Source organism: Microtus pennsylvanicus, chromosome 17 (genome assembly GCF_037038515.1).
Source record: "Microtus pennsylvanicus isolate mMicPen1 chromosome 17, mMicPen1.hap1, whole genome shotgun sequence".
Taxonomy (NCBI): Eukaryota; Metazoa; Chordata; class Mammalia; order Rodentia; family Cricetidae; genus Microtus; species Microtus pennsylvanicus.
Genome location: NC_134595.1, coordinates 46179136 through 46201582, shown reverse-complemented (window position 1 = coordinate 46201582; position 22447 = coordinate 46179136). Strand labels below are relative to the sequence as shown.

General features: G+C 41.9%; 1 protein-coding gene across 5 annotated transcripts in view; it reads left to right on the top strand.

Annotated features, from left to right (window-relative positions):
* Pid1 (phosphotyrosine interaction domain containing 1) overlaps nt 1–22447 on the top strand; it is a 215882-nt gene that overhangs the window by 84767 nt on the left and 108668 nt on the right. For 3 of the 5 annotated variants that reach the window (XM_075951636.1, XM_075951638.1, XM_075951640.1), the window contains exon 2: nt 19363–19509. The exons of 1 other annotated variant lie outside the window; for it this stretch is intronic. In XM_075951636.1, coding sequence (XP_075807751.1) covers nt 19363–19509 — 147 coding nt within the window. Of the gene's footprint in view, nt 1–6736; nt 6758–19362; nt 19510–22447 lie in introns of those variants that run through there. One more of the 5 variants, XM_075951639.1, reaches the window with a different exon arrangement.

Below are 22447 nucleotides of genomic sequence, written 5' to 3'. Positions count from 1 at the left end.
TTTATGTCTGACTTGGGGGCACCAGGGCACACACACTTTCCTTATGGGAATGCAGGTGTGGTTGGTGCAGCACCTCAGTCTGAGGAGAGACAGCACTGGATCCTAAGTCCCAGGAGTTGCTGGGTTTGGGGATGTAAAGGGAAGAGTCTAATCTTCCATTTCTAGACACACCCAAAGTGGAGGGCTAAGTAGAGAGCAAGCCAGTGGTCAAAGGGAGCATGTGTAAGGTCTTTGGACCATGTTTTCATGTCTGACCTTTTCTGAGAGGATGTGGTTCAGGGTTGGGGCCGTTGTCTCCATGAAATCAGACAGAGCTTCACTCTGGGATCAGCCTGGCTCCTCTCCTGATGACTTGTGTGTGTCCTTTTTGTTCCTCCCTGACTCATGCTCACTGAACTGAGACAGGGCATGCATGTGCTTGCCCTCACCTGCTTCATGCTAATGTAGCTCCACAATGGGCTGATACTATGATCATCCTGTTTCTAGATGGCAAGCCGACCTCTGAGGGGTTAAGTAGGCTCCCAAGTTTGGGCATTTAGTAAGAAGTAGGATAGGTATTTAAGCTCAGCTAACCTGAGGAGGAATGTTTCTTCAGAAGTTCTTTCTGGTGAGTGGTAGATAGTTTTGCTGTCTTTTATTAATTGCCTGATCAAAGAAAATAACAAAAACAGGAAATATCATATAAATTAAATATTTGGTTTCTAAGTCTTATGTAGTATCTTGCTCTTCATCCTAGTGTGATTGACTAATACAGAAACAGCAATGGATGACAGACATCCACCCATAATGGATGAAATGACAGCATTACAGGGAAAGATCTTGTACTATTAAGTATTGTTGGCATTGTCAGCATCAGTAAGGGTTTGTGAGACTTTCTAGAATGTTAGCTTTTCAATGTGGGGACTTGGCTACCTAATTGAAATAACATATAGCGAAGGCTGCACTGGCAATTGCATGCTGGATCCAGGAATTGAAAACCATATGCCTGCAGGGCAAAGTCAGCTGGGTGTGTGACTGAGTTGAGCCAAATGGAACCAATTAATGTTGACTGGCTTGTGGACTTAAGGTTTGTTTACCAAGTCCATTCGCTGGTGGGAAGTCAAGTTTCTTTATCTTTCTTGTTTGTAATTTAATTTGCTAATTGGCTTTTGAAAGTTTGTGGGAACTTTGGGTTAAGCTGCAGAAATCCAGATTTTTATGAGCATGTTGGAGGCAACTAAGGAAATGTAAAAGTTGTTTTAAATTTACATGCTAACTATGCACCTGTTTTCAATTTGTTGCCTTGAAAGATGTTACTTTTTGGAATACGTTCAGGGAGCCAGAGTTGTGTTTGAAGCAGGAGATGGAAGGAAGCAGGCATCGGGATGCTGAAATCCATCTTAATAAGTCACAGAATTCCCCTGGCTCTCACCCACTCTGTTGCAATCAGTAGGGGATTTTATGAGCGAAGCTGTACCCGACTTTCCACCTATCCACCTATGTAGCTGCAAATCAAGCAAATTTCAATGGTGTCATAAAAATAATCCCCCCCAAAGATTCTAAATCACAGATGCGTGGGTCATGTTCCCAGTCAGCATGGGATTGAATGTGAAGGGTGGAAGCCATGATCAACAAGAAGAGTCTTACATGTTTTAGAGAAAAAAAATTAATGTTTAAAACCAGTGCAGTTTAAGAAATCATCCATGTGTCCCAGGATAGGTGTGTATTTCTTTCTTTCATGTCATGATTCTTTATCTTCAGACAGAGCTGAATCTGTTTGCCTACCCAGTATTTTCAATCAGTAATGTTCTAAAATACTCTTTTTGGTCTAATTTTTAAACATTGCTTATTATGTGGATGTATTTATCATTTTTCCTGTTTCTTGGAAATACGGTATTCTTGTTGATGGAAACCTAGGATGGTTTTATTTACAAGTTAATTGGATCATTAACCAGAGTAACCTTGTTTAAAAAAATTGTTTTTGACAAGAAAAAAAGGACCTTTTTCCCTCCTAATTAGTGACTTGGTCACTTAAGAACCAACTCCCTATTTATCCAATGCCTGTTGTTTTAACTTCGGCCCAGTGTGCTTTAATCTACAGCTGCTTTCTGCAGTTCCTGACTGGCTTGCTCTAGCAGCAGCCTGGCTGCTCAGGCTACAGTCTGAGGGAAATTCTGTCCCCACAGCACCGGCTCTGCTACTGCCACTAAATGTAGCTCTAACTAAATCTCTATCATTCTATTTATAAATAAGACTCCAGGGTCGAAGGCTGCGGTGAAAACCTGCTAGCTCAGAGAGGCTGAGTAACATTTAGCTACTCTCCTTGCTGGGTGTCTCCAAAAGAGAGCATCTTTCTGCTCCACCAACCAAAGAATCTGCACCACTCCAACCCCCCCCCCCCCCCCCCCCCGATGCTTCCAGTGCATCATTCTATCTCTTCCAAATGTCCTTAATGCTCTATGACTACTTTCTGTCCACTAGCCGCTAACTTGACCTCCTGACCCAGGGTTAATTTTATTTAACTAATGCAAATGCAAACGCAGCCTTCACAGTGTGATTGAATATCCCCCCCCCCCCCCCCCCCCCCGGCAATTGTTTGCTCAAGCTTTAGGCTGTGGGACATGTGAACATCAGTGAACAAAGTCTATTTCAGACGGGGATGCAAATATGTAGTGGACCCGTGTGAGATGGTTAACTTTGAGTGACATCTACAAGCATGTTCTGGTTTTTGTTTGTTTTTGGTGTGTTTCAAATTAATCTCAAGGTTGGTTCCTGAGGTCTTTCACAAGGGCCCTAATCCAATGTGACTACTCTCTTCACAGAGAGAAAATCTGGACACAGAGCCAGAAACAGGGAAGGTAATGTGCTACCACACGGGGAGCGGGTGGGGAGGGGGAAGGACTGCACATTTGGATCAATGCAACTACAAACCCAGGTTTGCTAGGGACTTCTGACAGACAAGAGCAGTAGAACGAGGCAGGGAAGGCTCGTTTGCTAGAGCCACCAGTGAGTATGTGTGGCTCTGCGGACACCTGCTCTCTTACTTCTAACCCCTAGATCGAGAATGTGAGAAAGTCATTGTTTAACCCAACCCCTTCCTGGTGTTCCGCTACACAAGCGCTTTCCATGCCCCTCCCACCCCCTTTGCTAAAACCTTTTTCAATAGTTGTCTCCCCTCTTTTGACTTTCTGTGCCCTTCCTTTCACATGCCGCACCTGCTGGTATGTTACGTGTACTTTGAGTCCTCCCTGCACCTCCTGCACACACTCCATTGGGAGGAAGGCAGAAAGCGCCCTTCTCGCATGGTGCGCACTTCCTCATTTTCTCGCTACCGTGGTTTGAGCTTTTCACTGACATAAAGGGAGCTGTTTCTGTGGCTACAGCTAAGAAAGACTTGCTGCAGAGCAGCCTGCACCTTCTGCATGCTTCTCTGTACTACCAAAGTGCCTGCCTTGTCAGAGGGGATTTGTGAGATCTCATATCGTAGCCATCGCTTATAGTCAGTCCCCATGGAGCATTCAGTCAGGATCATCGCAGTGAGTCTGTGTTTGGTTGTAAATTTGGACCAAACACATCGTCAAGGTGGTTTCTAGAATGGAACAGGGCAAGAACGAGATGGAAGGGGATCAAGTGGATGGAGAATCGCATGTCTTGGGTATTGTTTGCGTTTGCGGTAGAGATACTCCTTTAGCGTTCTGGTTGCACTCTTCCTGACTCCTGTGTTTACTTGCTTATTTATTAAACATTCACTTGGTGAAGATCGTGAAAAGGAACCAGTGTGTAAACAGAACTGCGGGGGGTGTCTAGCCATGAAAATATTAATTTTTGTATATGTTAAAGTCCGGTTACCAGGCAAGAAGGGAAGCTGGTTCTGCTGGGGCCACAAGGTGAGAGGATGCAGAGAAGTCTAATTAATGTGACGGCAGTTGAGAGGACTGTCAGCAAAAAAGGAGAGTTGCTCTTCCTGGAATTGTAGGCAACTTCTACTTTAAATAAAGGACCCCCCCCCAAAGGCATTGTGTCTAGCAATTAAATCCTCCAGAGATGGCTTTGCAGAACCATGCCCTCCCCTGAGCCCTTATCAGAGTGCACTCTGACTTGCCAAAGCTCTGGCATTTCACCCTCCTGACCACTTGAAGCCCAAGGACAAAATTTATTTTTAGTTTCCTTCCAAACTGCCAGAATGATGCTCATTCCTGCATAGCCTTATATACAAGTCTCATCTAGCACAAACCAAGTGGAAGGAAAACCAAATGTGTGTAAAGAGAAACGTACTTGTGTTTATAGCACGTGTGGGCATGTGTGGAGTTCTGATGAGCGACAGTCACCAGGAGGCAAAGCCTTTCAGATCAGGATGTGAAGGTGCCCTTGGGGCTGTTCTTGCGGGGGACCGAAATGAAGTCTTTGGGGTAATGGGAGAAAGTGTTTGAAATATTAAACTCATATTTGGCCTGATTTATAAAGCTTGCATTGTTTTTTGTCTTTTTCATTTTAAAAAGGTATATGTTTACTCAGATTTACCCTGAGTGTCTGCCTTGATCTCTCACTCTTTTGGAGGAAGATAAGCACACTATGTTCTTTCTCCCTGCACCCTTGCTTTGATTGAGTTTTCAAAGGCAGCCTTTGTTTGTGAAGCTCTCCTCTATCAAAGAATGTCATGGATGGGATCTACTTCATCTATGCCTCAGCTGCTATTGTTACAAATAACTTACATAACACTTGGCCTGAAGTCCATGTGCAGTGGCTTTTTAAATAATAGGAAATGCAAACTAACAGAAAGAAGAGGGAAAAAAAAACTACAAGCAGTCCAACAACCTAGGAATAGTTCTTATTAATACGTTTGCCCCTGTGCTTCCAGACATTTGTAAAGTAGTTGTCTAGAAGGGAAATGATAAAGACTTGTGTACGTGTTTCTGTGTACATGCATATGTGTGTATGGGAATGTCTCTATGTATGTATGCTATGTATACTTGTGTGTCCAAATATGTGTGTCTGTGTGTGTCTACATATGTCTCTGTGTATGTCTGTGTCTATATGCATATGTATGTGTGCACATGTGTATGTATCTCCCTCTGTGTTTCTCTCTCTCTCTCGTGTGTGTGTGTGTGTGTGTGTGTGTGTGTGTGTGTGTGTGAGTTGCTACTGTAGATATAAAATGAGCTTCTTTGGGATAGAAAATTGTCTGTGTTGCTTTTGTTAGAGTATTAATTGGAAATGTAAATGCTATAACCATTACATTGTATCTGACAGTTGATACAAAGTAACACACACACATGCACACACAAAGGTACACACACATACACACTCATATCTTAGTTTTCTGGGAAACGTATTTTTATGAGAAGGCAGGAAAGGCTCAGAGAAGTATATACAACCCAACCATATTTTGATGTATAGTAGAGCTAGTATTTTTGGGAATTCTGATGCTTTCTAATTCATAGTATAATTACAATAACATTATAAAATCAGGTATGTTAGCCAGTTCTAAAGGATGGGGTGACAGCTTTTGGTCCTTCAGACAGAAGCATCAGAAGAGACATAGGAGTCAGCATTGACTTGGAGAGGAGGGTAGGGGTAATGTCTATGAGAAAAAGTGGTGGCGGAGAGAGGGTTGCTGACCACACTGGACATGGGCTGGCATTCAGAGAGATATAAGTATCTAGTTGGAAAAAGTCAAGATTTAAAGGAACTGAGGGACAATGCTGATGTGTGTTTTAGGAAATTTGATGCATATGTTGCAAACATTTTTTTGTGTGCTTTGTCTTTTAACTTAATAAAAATAAGAGTTTACTACTGGCTTCTGCCTAGGATATAGAAAGCTGAAAAAAATCATTGCCTTCAACTTATTAACGCACACAAAAAAACATAGAATTAATGAAATCATAGCTTCTCTTGAACACACAGAAGTATTCATCACCATCTACTCCATAAAGAAGTTTCTCTGATGAGGGTCTGAATTACGCTAATCTATCATCGTAGGTTATTAGGAATACCAAGTCCCTTTAGCAGAATAGTAGTAATAGGTTGTCACCGATGGCCTATGCTTTGGCTAGCCACAGGTTCTTGGATCCAATAATGGTGACAGATATGAATTTCAACTTATAGAGTAAGCCCTAAAATCCAATCAGGAAGTTATTAGTTACTCCATGACATTTGTGCCACTGTGACAACCAGCAGGCATTCATTGTCGGTCACTATGGTTACTCACAGATGCATAAGATTGGTGACAACTTTTGCACGCCAGCAGTGTTCACAGCACCTTCCAGCAGCATGAGCACTAGTTAGGAGGGATGAAGCTTCCCGGAGAGCACTAAGTTGACATATTCTGTGACTTAAGCATGTGACAGATTCAGCCATACGGTCTTTCTGTCGAGTTCCATAGGGTAACCAAGAGCATTAAAATAGAAAATAGCCTAATATTTGGGGGTCAGCTGGAGGACCCTGACCAACAAATATAAAAAAGTAGCACATTCTTAGTTCTGGGCTTTTTTATTTGTTAGCCTGTGGTGTCTAGTAGGGGCTTTGTAGCCCCATAATAGAGTAACTCTGTTTAAATTCTCTTTCTTCACGATCTTTAAGTGTTTCTAAATTCCTAGCTGTTATTATTTACAATACCTCTGATTTGGGCTTATCTGTAATTTGTGAAGGTTAAGTTCAGGCTATTAATTTAGATAATGAGGATCTTCCTGAAATGGTGCTGTGCCCTCATTATTGCAGTACATCAAGATGCAAGTCATGTCAGAATGTCTCATTGTGGAGGTGGTTGCCATGGTCACTGGTAGGTAATGTCTTCTAGGTTCTGTAGTTTTCTTTGTCGATACATCTGGGGAGATTTTTAAAAGCAATAGAAAGAAACTGATTTTCATCACATTGGCTCACTAATGACCCATGTCTGAAAATTGTGGTTTTTGCTCAACGATTGCTTTAGATTTACTGTTTTATGTGTATTTGTAAAGTCTTGACTCTTATGTAGGACCAACTTCCTTCCTTCCCCTTGTCCACCTCTCTTTCCTTCCTTCCTTTCTCCTTCCCTTCCCCTGTTATCCCCCCAAGTTTGTCACCAAATCAGTATTATTTAGTGTTGTACATTGGTTTTTATTGCAGATTATTAATTATTTTTATTTCTGCTCTGATTCTCCCATGTTAGCCAATGAAAATTGCTCCAACTAACTTCTGGGCTCATTTGAAATTTTTCACATTTTTGTGAGTACTTTTGTTACTGGAATTTTGGAGTCCTTAAATGGTCACCATCTGATACAGAGGTCATTTAAGAGTGAGCTCCAGTGGAATCACAAAGTTAGTTTTAATGGATTTTAAAGCCAAGAGAGCTTTGTAGTAAATGTAGCAGCTGCCTGGAAGAGAAAAATAAAGGAGAGAAGGAGAAAAGCCATGGCTTGAAGGATATGGAGGGCATAAGTCCCCTCAGTCCACCTGGGCAGGAACATGCTCTTCAACCCTCCTCTAATCAAGTAACTCTTTCTCACTCGGGTTGGTGTATTTTGTTAGACTGAATAGAATTTAGCTTACTGCGGTAGTTTGAATGTAATTGGATACCATAATGCCATAGGGCATGGCATTATTAGGAGGTATGGTTTTGCTGCAGTAGGTACAACATTTTTGGAGGAAGTGTGTCACTGTGGGGTCTCATATATGCTCAAGCCATGCATAGAGTCTCGGTTCACTTCCTATCGCCTGTGGATCAAAATGTAGCTTCTTCTCCACTCCCAGCTTCTTCTCCTGCACTGTCTGCCTGCACGCCACTGTGTCATACCATGATGATAAGGAGATAAACTTCTGAAAATGAAAGCCACCCCAATTGAATGTATTTTCTTTACAAGAGTTGTCGTGGCCACAATGTCTCTTCACAGCAATAGAAACCTTAAGACAACTAGGCAAGCTCTGTGCTTTTATTTCTGCTTTCAAGTAGCATGGGTTAACAGGAATGAGAGCAATCTTCACTTTAAGTAATAAGACAACTTTGGAAAGTATGGAGCAACAATCTGTGAGGCCCTGGCCATCTGTCAATGAAGTGAGTGATCCCTCTAGAGAAACAACCCAATGAAAGCAGGTCACACTACTGACCAGTTTATCGCCTTGCAGACTTTACTGTCCACGAAGGAGGCGAGCCCTAAGAGATACAACCCAGTGACACAGGGCACACGACGGGCCAGCTTACTGCCTTGCAGACCTTTGCAGGCCACAGTGCGGGGAGGTCAAGAACAGTCAGAGCCCAGTGCTCAGCATCCTCTGGCTAAGGAGACAGAGGTCAAACCTGGGGAAACAAAGAAGAGAAGCACACAGAGGGAAATCATTCTGTAAGGCTTGCAGGGACCCTCTTAAATATTCAGTAGAGAGCTGATCAGCATATGCATGAAAGGAAACAAACCCAGGCTGGAAAAGAACTGCTGGAAAGGATTAGAGATTGTACTTTTTGATATGCACGCAGAGCCTGTACAAACTGTCTGTTTATTCCTGTTAAGGTGGAAACTCGGGAGCCTTAGAGCCATGAGCGCAGCACTGGGGGTGGGGGGGAGCATGTTAATAATTATGTAATAATTACGACTCCGACTGCTTACTACCCTGCTGCTCCCTGCAAATCTCCAAAAGAAGATTCCAAAGGATCAACTTATTTTCAGGTCATTACTTCTTTTGAGAGTTCTAGATCCCCCCACCCATTTTACAACTGGATCCAGGTTTCAGATTTTTAAGCACAAACAAGTTTTAGTTCCTTAAACAAAGGGACATGTATCAACAAATACCCTTACATTTGGAGATGAGGGCAAGAATATGTACAGCCCCACAATGTCTGAAGGAAAAAATCCTGCAAACCCCCGCCCCCCAATTCCAAGTCATGTCTGGACTTGCCCAAACTTGCTCAATATGTCCAAAAATGATAAGATTGAACCTCATCCAGATAAAAGTATACTACTGTAACGTCTGCCTGCTTCACCAATTATGTTTGAAATGACCTGACTGTTCCTGAAATTTCTCTAGCTGTGCTTAAAAGAAGCCTGCACGCTCCTCTCAGGGTTGTCGCCATTTTGTACAGCTGTTTGACCCCACGTGCTGGTATAGCAATAAATACTCTTTGTTCTTGCATGCTATTTGAGTCTGGGGTCTTCCTTCAGCGTCTTCTTGGACCCTTAGATTATATATTTTCCACTCAGATCTTCTTTATTAAATTTTCATAATTTAAACATAACAATTTAATTCAGTTATGCTTGAAATTTCCTTTATGAGAGGGTAAAATTTTATTCTATGTTCCTGGTGTTTGTCATTTTTACACCTGCAATTGCAAATCCAAGTGCTTTTAAGGGTCAACCAAGTAATGGATAGGAGTGAATTGAGGAAGACATAAAATGACTATTAAAAAGCCACTGGTACTTACTCTGGAAAAGAAATCTTGCCCTGGGGATAAGGAGAGACTGTGGTCAATTACAGAGGAAAGCCCTGGGTCAGTAGAGGGAAAGGCAACAGCCCGCAAGAGCTAATTATTGCCTTGAGGGAATGCACATTGTTTTGCAGATCTGTTGATTTTTTAAGAAAAGTAGAAAGCAGATTTTAATTATATATCTAACAGTTTTTGAATAGCTTCAGATTTTAATCACAATGCAATCTTTGATTCAAATAGCATATAACCTGCAGGCCAACTATGCCGCTCAAATAGTAGCTTACAACCCATGCTTAACAATAGAAGAACTGCTCACAATTAGAAGACTAGAAAACTAACTTTCACTCAGAGAAAAATCATTTAGAAGGGAACGGAAATGACTTAGGAACACAGCATTATTTTTTGCTACTGATCTGAAAGATCCATACTTACGGTGACACATATGCTCATACACACACACTCGGTAGACTCTCCTTATCTCTGGCGTCACTTTTGTGTTGCCTCAGTCAATCACAGAAATTGTCGTGTATGTTGCTGTGAAAAAATATCTGATCAAAGCAACTGATGGAAGACAGGGCTTTTCTCTTGGATCACAGTTCAAGGTACAGTGTGTCATGTCAACAGGAACTTGAAGTGGGGTCACATTGAGTCTTCGGTCTGGAATCAGAGAACCATGATTGTGCCCAGGCCTTCTGGTCCATTTTCTGTAGCCCAGGAATTGGCACTCATTGTTAGAGAGGGTCACTACTTATCAGTTAAACTAATTAACGTGATTTTTTATGCACATGCCCAGGGACTAGCTAATCTCTCACAGCATAGCCTGGAAGGTATTTAGATCAGTGGTTCTCAATTTTTGGGTCCTGACCACAAAAGAGCATTGGGAAACATATATATTTACATTATGATTCATAACAGTAACAAATTATAGTTTTGAAGTAGCAACAAAAATAATTTTATGGTTGGGGGTCACCACAACATGAGGAACTGTATTTAAGGGTCACAGCATTGCCAAGGTTGAGTACCACTGCTCTAGATGATTCCAGAATCTGTCAGGTTGGTAATTAATACTATCACAGGCAGTCAACAACAGACCAAACCTATTAACTGGGAAATTCCAGAAGTAAAGAATAGATCAATTTTCACTCGTCTTTCTTCCTGAGAGGCATGGTGGACTCTTAGTACGTGCATTAATGTGAACTGGCCTTTTGTGCTCTGTATACATAGAGTGCACACTACCCAACTGTTAGTCATTTGTGGCCACCTTGATCTTCAGTTTGACTGTGGGGTGTGACAATCCTCTGATTGGCCACAGTCCCTCAGTTCAGCAGTCGCGGTACTGGCAGCTCAGACTCACCGAGGAGAGAGGCAAGAGTGTTTCCAGTTAGTAGAAAGAGAAGCGTAGAGTACTTTGAGATTATAACATCTTGTAATATCCATTCCTTTGTATTAATTATGAAGCTTAATCTCTTACTGTCCCAGTTTACAAATTAACTTCATGGTAGGTATGTATGTGAAAAAAAAAAACCAGTTTATCCATGATTCAATTCCACCTGTAGCTTCATTCATCCACTAGGAATCTTGGAATGTATACCCTCCTGTGAATAAGGGAGGTCTAGTCCAAGAATTCAAACATAATTTAATTAATATGCATACACATGTATACCTATCTGTGCATGTGTGGATATATGTTTATTTATATACACACACTTGACATGGGCACATACAGTCATCTGTTCCCTGAGTGAAAGAGTCTCTTCCTGCTTAAGAGTTTTTCATGGCCTTGCTGGCTGGGCATGAAGATATTAATGTGTTTCTCGATGTACTTTCCTGAGTGAATCTGTGACATTGGAACAATGTTTATTATTACTGTGAATAAATTTGGATGTGTAAATGCAACTATTTTCAGTTAGTTCATTGGTAGCCTATCTTTAATAAACACAGACAGGCTTTTAAACACAGGGGTGTTTGAACAGACACTTTGAAAGTGAAGCCAGAGCAGTTTTGAGTATGACATTCAGTGGGAATGATCGACTTACAACACAAGATTAAATGTCAATGTCTTGTAGGTTTTTCTTTTCTTAAAACAATGGTCTTACAGTCTACATTAAAATGCTAGTTCTTGCAGTCACATGGCCCTATTTGTCTCCTAGATTAGGGGAGGTTTTCTAATCTGGATTTCTTTTCAAAAAGAGCAAATTAAATGGACAGACAGAACCCTTTGCATTCAAAATATTTAAATAAAAGTACAACTTCCTTTATTTGCTCTTCATTAGTCCCAATTATGTATAGATTATTTGCTCTTTATTTAAAAAGCTGTTTTGCTTTTAGGCTTTTCCTATGAACCGCAAGAACAAAATATTTGGAAATTGAATTTTGAAATTCATGCAAAAATAGGCTGAACATCTTATAGAAGTGTTCAAAGAGCATCACTGTGATTTCTTCTCTCTTATTTGTAGTCTGAACAGATTTTATCTGAAGGGACACAGGAGGGAGCCACCCAGGAGCGTCATTCTTCTTATGAGTGTTTTTGGCTGCAGTTCCAAGGACTGAGGATTTCAAGTACTTGTACAAATTAGCATTTGTTCAGAATATTGAAGTTTCCCATTTCTCTGATCTCCCCACTTGTTCCTTCTGGTCCTCTTCAGAACCTTTAGCATTTCAGAAGCTTGGTTAGGGCACTACTGGATTAGTGATGCCGAAGTTACAGCGGACGGCTAGGGGGCATCAAGAGGTAAGGCGAGAGTAATAGTAACATCAGGACTTCATCCTAATTTGAAGATAGAGTTTTTGGAATCTCGTGAAAAAGGAGATAGAACTTGCCTTCTGGAGATGCTTTATGTTTTGGATACAGAATCAATACAAAGGTGAGATACATCTAATTTGAATTGGGAAAATATGTAAATCCCTGCCAGCAAAACTGTGAGAGATTAATGTCTGAATAGGAGCAGAGAGCGATGCCAACTGTAAAATTATACAGGGCACAGTGATGGCCCCACTCACATAATGGGGTTTGATTTAGAGGCTCTATTTCGGGAACACTCATAAAGAACCAAATGCAGAAAACTGAGCTCTGCATCATTTGTCCAGGGCAGTGCCCTAATTTCCCCCATTCTTCTCTTCCCCTTATGAATAAATGACACATTTTCTTTACGGCGCTCTGGGCAGCTTCGGTTAAGAGGCAGCAGCCTTTCCAGGCTCCAGGCTGCTGTTCCTCTTGCGTTGCCTTTAGATAATGCTGCTGGATCGTGTACTTCGAAGTCACATTATCCTCATTGTGCCTGGTTAGCTGTGTGATGAGCCAGTGAGATATCGCTTCCTGCTGTGTCCGGGTTTAGCATTCGAAAGTTGGTGGATTAGAGAACACAGTCTCAAGTGGAGGGCAAGGCCATGGAGTTCTGTAAGAGCTGGGCATCATATGTAGGTCTTCGTAATGTGGTGAAGTCCTTGTCATCCATCCATTGTCATAGCTGTTACACCACGTGGCTATCACTTGAGACCTGGAGATTGCCTTACTATGGCATGGTTCTGAGAACTTCATCTGAGACACAACCTTTGGATTATATGACCTATTTATATCATGGCTTCTTAGACACTTTGTACTTGGGAAGTAATTTTCTCAAGAATTTTTTTGTGACTTCTATGGATATAGGTATGTAAAATAGGCACGGAAGTCAACTGGTTACTGGTAAAGCATAAATATCATTTTGAAATAATTCCCTGGCAAACACAAAAATTTATTATTCATTAAAGATGGAAACAATTTCATACAATAGCGAAGTATTATTAGATATACGCATTTATTTTTATTTATTTTGTTTTTTTAAATTTATTTATTTATTAAAGATTTCTGCCTTCTCTCCACCACCGCCTCCCATTTCTCTCCCCATCCCCCAATCAAGTCCCTCTCCCTCATCAGCCCGAAGAGCAATCAGGGTTCCCTGATCTGTGGGAAGTCCAAGGAACCCCCACCTCCATCCAGGTCTAGTAAGGTGAGCATCCAAACTGCCTAGGCTCCCACAAAGCCAGTACGTGCAGTAGGATCAAAAACCCACTGCGATTGTTCTTGAGTTCTCAGTAGTCCTCATTGTCCACTATGTTCAGCAAGTCCTGTTTTATCCCATGCTTTTTCAGACCCAGGCCAGCTGGCCTTGGTGAGTTCCCGATAGAACATCCCCATTGTCTCAGTGTGTGGGTACACACCTTGCGGTCCTGAATTCCTTGCTCGTGCTCTCTCTCCTTCTGCTCCTGATTTGGACCTTGAGATTTCAGTCCGGTGCTCCAATGTGGGTCTCTGTCTCTGTCTCCTTTCATCGCCTGATGAAGGTTAATATTCAAGAGGATGCCTATATGTTTTTCTTTGGGTTCACCTTCTTATTTTGCTTCTCTAGGATGGCAAATTATAGGCTCAATGTCCTTTATTTATGGCTAGAAACCAAATATGAGTGAGTACATCCCATGTTCCTCTTTTTGGTTTGGCTTACCTCACTCAGGATAGTGTTTTCTATTTCCATCCATTTGTATGCAAAATTCAAGAAGTCCTTTTTTACTGCTTAGTAGTACTCTAATATGTATATATTCCATACTTTCTTCATCCATTCTTCCACTGAAGGGCATCTAGGTTGTTTCCAGGTTCTGGCTATTACAAACAATGCGGCTATGAACATAGTTGAGCATATACTTTTGTTGTATGATAGGGCCTCTCTTGGGTATATTCCCAAGAGTGGTATTGCTGGGTCCAGGGGCATTTATTTTTAATAAGTAGATATATCTTGACTGAATGTGTGATATTTAAGACAGCGAGTGGCTTCAACATTTCTCAGTGTTTCTTGGTATTTCGATTTTATAATTGCCAGTATTGAGAATGTTTTCATGAACATGTAGTACAAAATGGAAGAAATGCGTTTAAGGCCATTTTAGAAATTGTTGAAAATTTTGTTCTTGTTACAAATCAGCAACCCAAGCATTAATTCTAAAAGCACATATTCTAGTAGGAATCCTGAGAAGTGATTGTAGGTAGGAGAATATCAGAAGTTGTGCAGAATTTGTTAATCTCTTAGAAGAGATACAGCTAACCTTGAGTTTCCTATAAACCAAGACTTTTAGATATGGCTATGTGGTACTCAGTCAGCCTATGGCATGCACATTTTCCTAAACTGAGGGTATAAATGTTTGTGAAGTTTCCCCTAGGAATGGAGCAGCCAAGTGCTCTTAGCAGAAATAGCTCCTACGCTTGCAGTTAGGTACCTAAGACTTAAAATAGCAAGGTCAAAATTAGATTTAATGTTAATTTACCATAAGAGATGAATCCCAGCAGACACAACAGCTCATCGAACATCTACATTATTTCCCCTTTTTATCTTCATCTTTTTCCATAGGAGGCAAAGAGGACAAAACTATTAGGAGATAGAATTTCTACTTAAAGAACCATTTTCTCTATTTCATTTTATTACCTTAGCTTTTTCCATCTGTCCTGAAGAGGTCACCCAGGCCTGCTATTTGTCTTGTGATTTGAGTCTCAACAAACTGCCAGGAGCCTCCAAGCAGAGACTGACATTTTATTTCTTCTGTTGTGCTGACCCCATATTCATCTGAGCACAGCTATTCAGGAGGGGTGTGTGGCATGGATCAGTGAGTGACGGTTTGACCTGAGCCTGGCTGGCTATGTACACTCCGACTGAAGAGTTAGGGGGCTGAGGTTGCACAGCACAGCGTGCTGAAGTTATTTTCTTACTCCTAACTTTGTCTTTCCTACCTTAGTGTATGTTTGAAATTTTTATTTATGTATGTGTATCAAATGAGTGCAGGTGCCATGGAGGCCACTGAGGTCTCAGATCATCTGGGGCTTAGTTACAGGTGTTTGTTAGCCATGATGTGCGTGCTAAGAGCTGAACGGGGGTGCTCTGGAGGACCAGCAAGCTTGAGACCGTGGCTTCAATCTCCAGCATCCCAAAATAATGATAATAAGACTTAGGTGGTATGTGTGTGTGTGTGTGGTGTGAATTCTCTGGTTTGGTAGGGCATTTGCAAGCACTCTAAATCACTGAGCCATCTCTCTAGCCTTTGGATTTTCTTTTTACCTGTTCATTTCTTTTATTTTGCTCTCTTGCCAGATAGTCACAGGTCAGCACTGGGGCCTTTTGGCAACCGCTAACCTCCTGTGTGTTGTGACTGAGCCTATAGCTGTGGGATTTGGTCCTATGATGATGGCAGTAGTGACCTGAACACAATTTCAGTAGTTCTAGGTAGTGTTTCCTGAAAGGGAACCCACATTTAGAATCATTTTAGGAACTCCCTGTGTGTCAGGAGTCAGAATGTGACTCTCTGGACCAATGGCTTCTGGGAGCTCCCGGAGGCTCACTGCTCCATGGTAGAAGAGATTGGCGGCGACAGACCCCCTCCCCCACTCGACACTTGATCTTTGGAGTGCCTCTTCTATTTATTTTCCTCATCTTTCCACCCTAGTTTTTTTCTCACAAGCAGTTTCTTTTTCTGATCTCATTCTCTTGCTCAGTGACCCGCATGGTGGTTTCCAGATAGATGACTTGTGCCATACTGCAGCCCCAAACACTACACTTCTAGTGGACAGAAATCATCAAGTAGGAGCCAGACAGAGGCTTTCAGCTTAACATGAAAACTTCTTCTCCCCTCCGCTCCCTTCCCCTGTCTTCCCATTTTCTCCCTTCCCATCTGTTGACACTCTAGGTAATGTAAGGACAATCCTCTTCTCCTTACATTACCTAGAGATTAAAACTATATCAGAACCGGTCATTTTGTTTCCTAAAAGGTGGTTGCATCCTTTAAGTTTCAAGCAGAGACACAGAACTAGTAGCATATACAGATCCTCCACGGAGGAACTCGCATGTTCAGTCATGGGCACTGGCTAGGCAAGCCTGAAGTTGAGACTGTAGGCAGGCTATCAGGAGGAAGAGGCTAGGACTCCCGGACTTGGGGCTAGTCCACAGTGGAAGTATTCTTTCTCATCGGAGAAGTCTGAGCTCCAGTCTTAAAAGTCTTTTAGTAGATGGTCCCACCTGAATTATCTAGAACAGTCTCCCTTACCACAAACCTTCAGTCCTGTCTGCAAAACACTACCACACCAACACCCTGGTGAATGTCAGGCTCAATAACTGGGCACTGTGGTCTAGACAGTGGGCACATGCATGTGCCCAACAGAGTACTCATTTGATGACTCCTAAAATACATACTTCGACATGCTATGAATTCCCAAACCTTTGTACTTTTACATGAGTTATATGAGGTAGTTAAAGAACTGTTTGGGACAGTTTATTCTTAATATATAAATAAAATAATAGGAGGTCCTGGAAAGACCAACTTGGATGAGGTAGCAAGATTAGTCTATGACTTCTGATTTAGAGGTCATTGCTTTAAACTGTGTTTGCATTTTCCTTTCATCCATCAGTTTCCCTACCTTCCAGAATGTTCCTTGGATCTCTGTGCTTAGTGAGGCACCATTTTCGGCGCCTTTGCTAGTTCATGGGATTAAAGAGCTTGGGCATCTGTGGTTCTTATGTTTTGATAATCAAAAACAAGTACAAGATTTTATAGAGATGATAAGGTGTGGTGAATGATAAGGATAATAAAGGAAGGGGAGGGGGAGAGACAGTGCAGAGCATGTGTGTGCTCAGCTATCTACATAATAGTGCAGGCTCCAGTGCAAAATGCAAATTCAGTGTCAGAGCATAGGAAAAACACAAAGCTTTCTGCTTGGCTCACGAATCTCTTTCTGGGAACGTCCTAGTGGTTTCTTATCATTGTTTACTATTTAATTCTTCTCCAAGGAAGAAAAAAAGAACAGAAGCTTTAGATGACTGACTTGAGTTTCTGTGATGCTATGCTCACCTTCGGTGCAAAGATAGGAATAGGGTAACAGCCCGTGCAGTTGACGTTTCTTCGTTGAGCCTGTGGTTTGCTTTTATTCGAGGGATGAAGGTGCTGCATGAGGCTGCCCTGCCCATTTGGATTTTATTTCTTGATAAATGCATATCATGCTTTGCCTTGGGCCAGGTAATGAGCAGGGAAGGACCACAGAGGGCAGTGACTGTGATTGCTCCACCTCCCCTTTTCTTCCTCTGCTGTTATTGCGGTGTAGGCTGTTGCCCAATATAATGAAGTGGTGCCAGGGAAAGCATAGGCGAGGACTCTTGATGGCTTGTGTTCCTTGAACACAGCTGACTTCACACTTGAAGACTTGAAGACAATTCTGACTCCTAAGGGTGGCTTCTTGGGCTGTCTGTATCTCTGCTTCCTTGGTCATAGGCTTATTATACTTATTATTGTTCTTATACTTATTTTATACTCACCTTGACTCTTGATACATTCTAGGTACCTGGTCCCAACAGAATTCTTAGTCATGGGCCGTCACTGACCCAACTGATAAGCGAGGACTGAGGAGGTCCCTGTTATTTCTGTTTTCTGAATGACCGTGCTCCACCCTGCCATGGGTGTCACTTGAAAAATATAAATCTAAAGATGCAGTTGTTAAGTATTTTGAAACAAGAATACTAACCCAAGCAAGAATTCCTGTGAGGGTGTGACTCTCTTGAGCATAGGGTTCTGTGTTTTCCAGCTTGCATGCCCATGAAGTTAGAGGTAGGTGTGTGTGTGTGTGTGTGTGTGTGTGTGTGTGTATACATGTGTGTATACACTTTTAGATAATACTACTTGCAAGGATACATGGCAAAGGCTTTTATAAAAGTGAGGAAGCCAGCTTTCCAGATACCTTGGGTGGAAGTGCATGTTTAGAGGTTCCAGAACACACGTGTCTCTGGTGTATTCTCAAACACTAAGGAGGCTGTGGTGTCTGAAACCATAATTGAAAGCCTGAATGTGAGAGATGGAACCAGAGGGACAGTAGGTCTCTGAGTTATGAATAAGTTTAGCAGCTAAATAAAGGCTTTTTTAAAAAAAAATGAAGAAATGAGGATGCTTCGGAGAGTTTTAGTAAGGCATGGCATGCTATACCATAGATGAAGTTTAGAAGAATCTCTTTGGCTTCTGTGTGGTGATACTTTTATAGGGAGAATATTGGGAGTGAAAGAAACACTTTGGATGCCATGACAATGGTTTAAATGAAGATAAAACCTGGGATTGGATGGTTAGTTTTATTGCTAGTTTGACAGGATCTAAAGTCATCTGAGAGGAAGAAAGCTCAGCTGAAGAGGTGCCTCAACCATACTGGTCTGTGAGAAATGGTCTTGATTAATGAATGATTGATGTGGCTGGCATCATTCCGGGGGTAGCTGGACTTCACAAGTGATTAAGTCAGTAAGCAACATTCCTCTGTGGTTACTGCCTACAAATTTCTGTTCTGAGTTCCTGTCCTGACTTTCCTGAGTAACAGACCGTGACCTTTTTCCTCCCAGTGTTGCTTTTGGACAGAGCATTTTATCACAGTGACAGAAATGAAGCTAGAACACACATACAGCAATGGTCAAATGCAGCCACATTTGGAACGGTTTTCAAAACTGATGCATTGGGCTGCCTATGAGTCCTGGGATCCTAGAGTCCAGGCTGGAGAGAACAGAGAAGAAGAGCCCACTGAGCAGAAAATTTCCCAAGGTCCTACAGATGGCTCAGGAGAGAGGGTACATGGGCTCTTCCATTGAACCCTTTATTGTCCTTCCCTGAGCATCCTTCCAGCAGATGCTGAATCTACACAGATCATGTCTCTAGGAATCCATACACATGATACCTTGGAAAATCTTTTCAGATGATCAAATCCTGGGTGAGGTAATGCCACCATGTACTTGTGTCTTCATGTCTCTACTGGGGACTGGCTGTTCTCCACAGCTTCATTTTAGCCCAGTCTTCACAGGATTTTGCCCACTCAATTGAGTAAATATCTCTTGACCTCACCTTCTACAACAAAATTATCAAGACAAAGCATTTGCTACTAAGTTTGACATGCAATTGAGTCAAGATACATATCCAAGTGATTTAACTCTCTTGATTTGTTTCTCTGCGTTTTTTAGCACTTCCAGACTATGCTGAAGTCTAAATTGAATGTCCTGACACTGAAAAAGGAACCTATGCCAGCGGTCATCTTCCATGAACCGGAAGCCATTGAGCTGTGTACCACCACACCGCTGATGAAGACGAGGACTCATAGTGGATGCAAGGTACCAGACATGGGACTAACAGTGTTTCTCTTGGTGGGCTAGACACAAGCATGTGTAACATGAAGGTCTTGTTTCTCAGTGGTGTTCATGCTTCAAGAGCAAAAATATTGCATGACTAGCAAGCATATTGAGTGGTGTTAGTTTGAATTCACATCCTGGTTTTTCTCTCAATAATAGGAACATTCTTCATCATTTGGGGGATACCCCTCAACCACATAGGTTTTAGTATGTGTGAAAAAATAGTATTCTTATTGTTCTTTCAGTGGTTGTAAGGAACTTTAAGTTTCATAAGGGAAATTTTATTTTTTTAGATTATTTTTCTGTGTGTGTGTGTGTGTCTATGTATGTGTGTGCATGTGTGCATGTAGATGCTCATGTAATTGGAAGAGCAGGCAGATTCCTAAGAGCTGGACTTTCAGACAGTTATGAGCTTCTGGATATGGTGCTGGAACTCAAACTCCAGGCTTCTGCAAGAGCAGCAAGCATTCTTGAGCGTTAAACCATCTCTCCTGTCCACAAGGGGTTTTGTCTCTCATGGTAGTTTCTCCTTTTGTATTTACAATGTGAATAAAACAATATCTTAATAATCTGAATAAAACATATCTTAAAGAATGAAAATACCCAACCCCAAACTAAAGCAAAACAATACTTGAAACTTCCCAAGTCTCCTTGGGGGTTATTTTGCATTTTTCTTTGCTTCCGCTCTCAGATTTTATACTAAATATTCATGCCTCAGAATCTGTTAAAAACAAAAGCACCCTTTTTCATTTATGCAACTACAACCCTGACATGGAAACGAAACTAGAAACAAAATTTCCAATTTTGGTAAGTTTTAAGGTTTTTTTTTCCCCCTCATATCCTATTTTATTTTGCTTGAGTTAGTGAATATAGAAATAAGTTTAGTGATAACAAAGAAAATATGTTTCATGCATATTTGCCCTCAGGAGCTTGTTTAGGGTGGAGAAAACATAACAAGGAGAAGGGGGAAATGCGCATTTGCTTATAATATCTTTTAAAAACCTCTTGGACCCACCCTCCTCCTTACTTCCTGTTGGAGAAGCAGGTCAGGTTTCTTGTTGTTGCATAGCTGCGGTCAGGTTGGAACCTGCAGCAATCTGGGGTGACAGTCGTCGCACAAACCCTCGCACATCCTTTCATTCCACGCATACTTACTGCCTGCTCAGAGCCTGCCAGGCTCAGAGGCAGAATGTGGACAAGAGCCACAACGTCTGTAGGAACTGTAGCTGCTCCTTGTGAGTCTAGGGAGGAGAGAACACATGTGCAGGCCATTGACTGGTGAGAGCCAGCTTGTTAAGAGCTTCTGGGACACTCCCATCGGGTAAAAAGAACAAGGAATCCTGAGTCTTCGAAGTGGATGTGGGCTTGTAGTCACTTTGAAGAGAAAGAAATAGGCCAGTGGATTCGGGAGGCTGAGGAAGATTTGAGTGGGGTGGTCAAGCTAAGCAGAGTTTTATGGCCATGCCAAGGAGTTTCGATATTGTTCTAATTGTAATAAGGATTTAGGCAAGCTAAGACTCCATTTTTAAAAGGGTGTCTTTGATAGGGTAACTCTCCTTTCCAAGAATAGTTGACTAGAGGGAGAGAATTATAAAATGGCCTTGGGTCTGTCATGTGTAACACTGGTGAAGAGCCAAGAAACCTTTGGAAAGTAACTGGAAATAAGTTCATGTGCACCCTTTGGAAGATGTGCTCTTGTCATCTTGAGTTCCGCTCCTGTTAGAGAAGATGATGACTTGAAGCACATGGGGTTGAATGTAAGGAGGATAGCTTCGTTTGATGGAGTCCAAAGTGTGCGCTTAAAATGCAAGGGAGAGTTCAAAGAAGCTTCAGAATGAAAATGGTGTACTGGCATTGCTCTTTTAATCCCATCACTTGGGATACAGAGGCAGGCGGATCTCTGAGAGTTCAATGCCAGCCTGGTCTACATGGTGAGATCCAGGGCAGCCAGAGCTACATAGTGAAACCCTGGCTCAAAAACAAGACAAAGAAGCCATAGCAACCTCATCCACCTATAAAAGGGTGTGTGTGTGTGTGTGTGTGACAGGGAAACAGGGTAATAAGAAGTAGGGGGAAGAGGGGGGGAGAGAGAGAAAGGGAGAGGGGAGACAGGAAGGAAGAAGGGAGGAGCGGTCATTTTCTAGGGGAATAAAGAAATCCATGGAAGGTTCATTTTTCTGGAGAGTGTATAGAGTTCAGTATTCATCTTTTCCCCACGTACATGTACTGCCCTCAAGCTGTTCTCATTTATTTTACTTCTGAAAAGATATTGGGGATTTAAGGATCTGGGGAGATGGGGATCTAGCGAGATGAAAAGATAGTTCAGTGGCTACAGAACACTTACGTTTTTGTGGAGATCAGAATTAAGAGACCAGACTTAGGTTTTCGGTGCCCAATTCAGGTGGCCTACAACCACCTGTGACGCTAGCTCTAGAGCAGTGTTTCTCAAACTGTGGGTCATGACTCCTCTGGGGGGATTGAATGACCCTTTCACAGGGGTTGCATAGCATATCAGATATCCTGCACAGCAGATATTTATATTATGATTCCCGACAGTAGCAAATTACAGCTATGAAGTAGCAACAAAAACAATTTTATCATTGGGGTCATCCCAACATGAGGAACTGTATTAAAGGGTCGCAACATGTGGAAGGCTGAGAACCACTGCCCTAGGGGATCTGATGACCTCTTCAGGCATCCACAGGGACCTTCACTCACAAATGCAATGCCCATTCATAGACACACACACACACACACACACACACACACACACACACACACACGATTTTTAAAAAAGAGATTAAGAAGAAGACCGTAGGCAGAGGCGCTTGTACATTTCTGGCTGCTATTGATAGCTAGCTCTTATATCTTTGGTTAACCCATTTCTATTAATCTGTGTATTGCCACATGGCTTTGGTCT